The sequence below is a fragment of the Apis dorsata genome, unplaced genomic scaffold, assembly GCF_000469605.1.
Source record: "Apis dorsata unplaced genomic scaffold, Apis dorsata 1.3 scaffold_87, whole genome shotgun sequence".
Taxonomy (NCBI): domain Eukaryota; kingdom Metazoa; phylum Arthropoda; class Insecta; order Hymenoptera; family Apidae; genus Apis; species Apis dorsata.
The window spans coordinates 633,603-637,298 of record NW_006263385.1 but is presented as its reverse complement, the minus strand read 5'-3'; the positions used below and the strand labels follow the sequence as shown (position 1 = coordinate 637,298).

The 3,696-nt window shown below is 29.0% G+C and overlaps 1 protein-coding gene across 22 annotated transcripts in view; it reads right to left on the bottom strand.

Annotated features, from left to right (window-relative positions):
- LOC102672923 (TLD domain-containing protein 2) overlaps window positions 1–3,696 on the bottom strand; it is a 194,062-nt gene that overhangs the window by 50,817 nt on the left and 139,549 nt on the right. For 17 of the 22 annotated variants that reach the window (XM_031508465.1, XM_006611362.2, XM_006611364.2 and 14 more), the window contains one exon: window positions 1,824–1,888. In XM_031508465.1, the coding sequence (XP_031364325.1) occupies window positions 1,824–1,888 (65 nt within the window). The remainder of the gene's footprint in view (window positions 1–1,823; window positions 1,889–3,696) is intronic. The other 5 variants (XM_006611365.2, XM_006611361.2, XM_006611348.2 and 2 more) reach the window with 1 other exon arrangement.

Sequence of the window (3,696 nt, the reverse complement as noted above, 5' to 3'; positions counted from 1 at the left end):
TTTTTTTTTTTTTTTTTTTTTCTATATTTTATATTTCACGATTTTAATTCTTATTGGTTAGTTGTTTTTTTATAATATGATCATCTGGTGGATCAGATGTAATGTACGCGTGAGGTAAGAAAAAATATTACGTCACAGATCTTATACGTGAGAATGTTACAATGTCACCTCTGACGTGACACGGTACGTCCATTAATAAAATATTATTGGTTCGTATTAATTCTTTGCGGTACCACGATAAACTGGATGATAAAATTTATAGTGGTTCACTGAAAACTTATCATTTAATTTTTTTCTTTGATGGTTCTTTTGTGTCACAAATGGATTTCGGGCTGGAATTGAAAGAAATTTTTTCGCTTCGCTCTAAACGTATAATAAAATGATTTAAAATGAACGAGATACGAAATATTTAAACGATTGAACGTCAATCGATTACGTTATTGCTATTAATCTATAAAGTTATATAAACATTGAAATTAATAACGATGATCTCGAAAACAAAAAAAGATAAGAAAAAAAAAAAAGATAATAATATCTACAATTAGAGAACTTAAATAGATTTTTCATTTCATTTCAAAAATATACGAAAGATTATCATGGCAAGTGATATTACACAATTAGATAATCTGGTATCATTCATTTATTCGATTGATTCGTGATAAGCGAGGGAAACGACGATCAGACGTTAAGAAATGTTTCCATCTCTGTAATAAATATCTTGTACAAAGTTTAGAGAATAAAAAAAAAAAAAAAAAAAAATAAGAAAAAAATAAGCGTATATATAGATGCTACTTTATTTTATAAGTTAAGAGGAAAATAAGCAAGCAATAACGGTCCAGAACATTATGATAATTGAAAATGAATAAGAGTTTCCTGACACTGACTGGTAGAGTACATACGCGACGATGAATCATGCCTAGCAACTTACCGAGTCTCGTGAGTTTAATAAAATCGATTGATCGATGGATCGTGCTGTTTTTTTCTTGCACTTTGATCTATAAATTGTTTAATTCTTAAAAAATTCCTTATGCGAGGTTAAGAAAAAAACTTAATCGTTGCAAATCACTATGATTTACGAATATTGCAATTTCGATATTGTGTGCACTGAATATAAATAGAACAATGAGTCAAAGTCTAAAGACAATAATAAGGAATGTATAATGTTATTGACAAGCTAAGCGATGAATTAATTTGATTGGATTATATATATATATACGAAGACTATAAAAAAAATATTATTCAAAATTACAATTTATTTTATAGGGTTTGGTAATTAACTTTGGCAATTAAGAAAAAAAAAATTCTATGTATGAATAAAAGAAAACTTTTCGTGGCACTGTTAAAATTATCTTTTTCCAATAAATGAGGTAAATTTAAACGTGTTTTATAATTGATCCCAACATGTTTTTAAAAAATTTTATTATTACCTTTGCCAATATTTAAGTGAACTTATCTATTCTGACGATATTTCACAGAAATATGAAATGATGATTCGAAGAATCATTTTTATTTTTGTTTAACGATAATCTGTGTTCGTCAATCAAGGAAAATTATATTTTTTTGACGTAGAAAAGAAATTGGATAAGATATGTGATTAAAATTTGGAATAAACGGAATAACTGAATGCGGTATGCAAATAACCGGTGTGTGGAATAGATTCGAACGAAGAGATATTCTCAACTTGTCGCATGAATCAAATGCATCGTAGCAGATTCAATCGATAACAGATATTTATGCATTCCCCGAGCTCGGGTTACGTTCGTTCTCCTTGACTTTCAATTCGAGTCTATTCGTCTTGAACTGTAAGAAACGAATATACTCACCGTATAGGGGATGATGTTGAAGTTTAACCTCGTTCTCGAGCCATCCTCGCTTTCGCTATCTGTATCTGAAAAATATAGAACCCTGAATACAAACTTGATTTAGTTACATTGCTAAAATTATTAAAATTTATTAAATATACTCGTGAATAACAAACAACTTTTTTTTTCAATTTATTTTATTACTATTTTATTACTATTCTGTAAATATACTCGATTTGCTTTATTTTTATAAAAATATAATATATAATAATTTTATATTATATATTTTATTAAATTAATATTAATAATTAGATTTAATATATAATAATTTTATAATAATTTGTTATTTAACAAAAATCAACTGAAAAATGATCCTTAATCATTTTTCATGAATCACAATTTCTATTAGGTAGTTAAGAATTATATTGACGTTTGTGGCAAAAATGCAATTATTTACATGCAATTAATTACATGTACGTATGTTTCCTGATTTATTCACAAACTATTCACGACCATTACGTGCGAAATCCATCATTGCGTACTACGAATTATAATTTTCTCTTTTTACTTTTCTCGGTATCCAATATTGGAAACGAAGAAGCACGAAAATGCAGACGAAGCAATCAATATGATCGTTCGATTTCCTCGTTTCATTTTCTCCCGATTATCACACACGTTGGTTCATTAATTTTCTCGAACGAACCTTCCTTCTTCTCGATTTCCACAAGCCTACGTGCCTACGTGCTCCAAGATTCTAAATTGAACGAACCATGTTCCCGAAACATAATCCCCGTTTCCTTATAATCACACACGCCCGTTCTTGTCATCACGATTTCCTTCGAAGTACGCAGAACTCGATACGATCGAACTCGTATTGTTGTTCCTTGAATCGGCCGTAAGTTTTCGAATTCATCAAGCTAGACAACAGTTCTCTTCGAAATTTACATACAACGATCGGTGTGTGTATACGTGACTGGAAGTTTCACGCGGTCGGTGATTTTAATGCTCGCATAAAATAGCTCTTGCTCGTGATGGAATTAGCTATATACGAAGTATTTAGAGGAGAATTTGATTTCATTCTTTGAAAAAAATTTTCTACGAAGATTTTGCCACGAAGATATGATTAATGCTTAATTTTTCTTTTAAAATTAAATATTGTACGATTAGTTTGGCAGAAGTTACAAGTGAATGATATAGAATGATTAGAAGTTAGAAGTTTTGGGAAATATTTTGATTGATTTTGATAAAGACAAGATTTTTTTTATTCTAATAAACAATTTTTAAGTGTTCATGAATTTTTATTATACAACGTTGAATAACGCGTTTGTAGAATCAATCGATTAAATTTGACATTATTCGATGCACTGTTCAGAGATCCACATGAGAAATGGTACACCTTTTGATGAAAGGTCACTGAAATGTAACTCGATAGCGCACGAGTGATTAGATATTATTAAATTTATTCGAGAAGATATCTACCGTAAGAACGATTCTCTTTCAATTTTCTAATCATCAACATTTTGATTATGATTCTTCGAAATTCGAAAGTGCAGAACGTTAACTCTTAGTCTATCATTCATTTTTATTCAAGATATTAATACGTTGCTTAGTAATTTTCTTTGATTCGTGTAGAATTTAATTCGTACACTCGATTCAGTCAGTTAAATTCCAGGTAAAATAAGAGGGATGAAGATTTAAATCAGTTTTATTTCAAATTAGTTTTTAACTCAAACTCAAATTATTCGATTCGATTAATTAAGCTGCACAAAAGACAAACTGATCAACTCTATTGTAACCAATTATTCGATTTCCGAAATAATTAAAGATTGATCCTTTGTTTTGAAAGTTTTGGAAATTATTAAAAAAAATTTCAAAATTCTCGAGCATTGAGTTT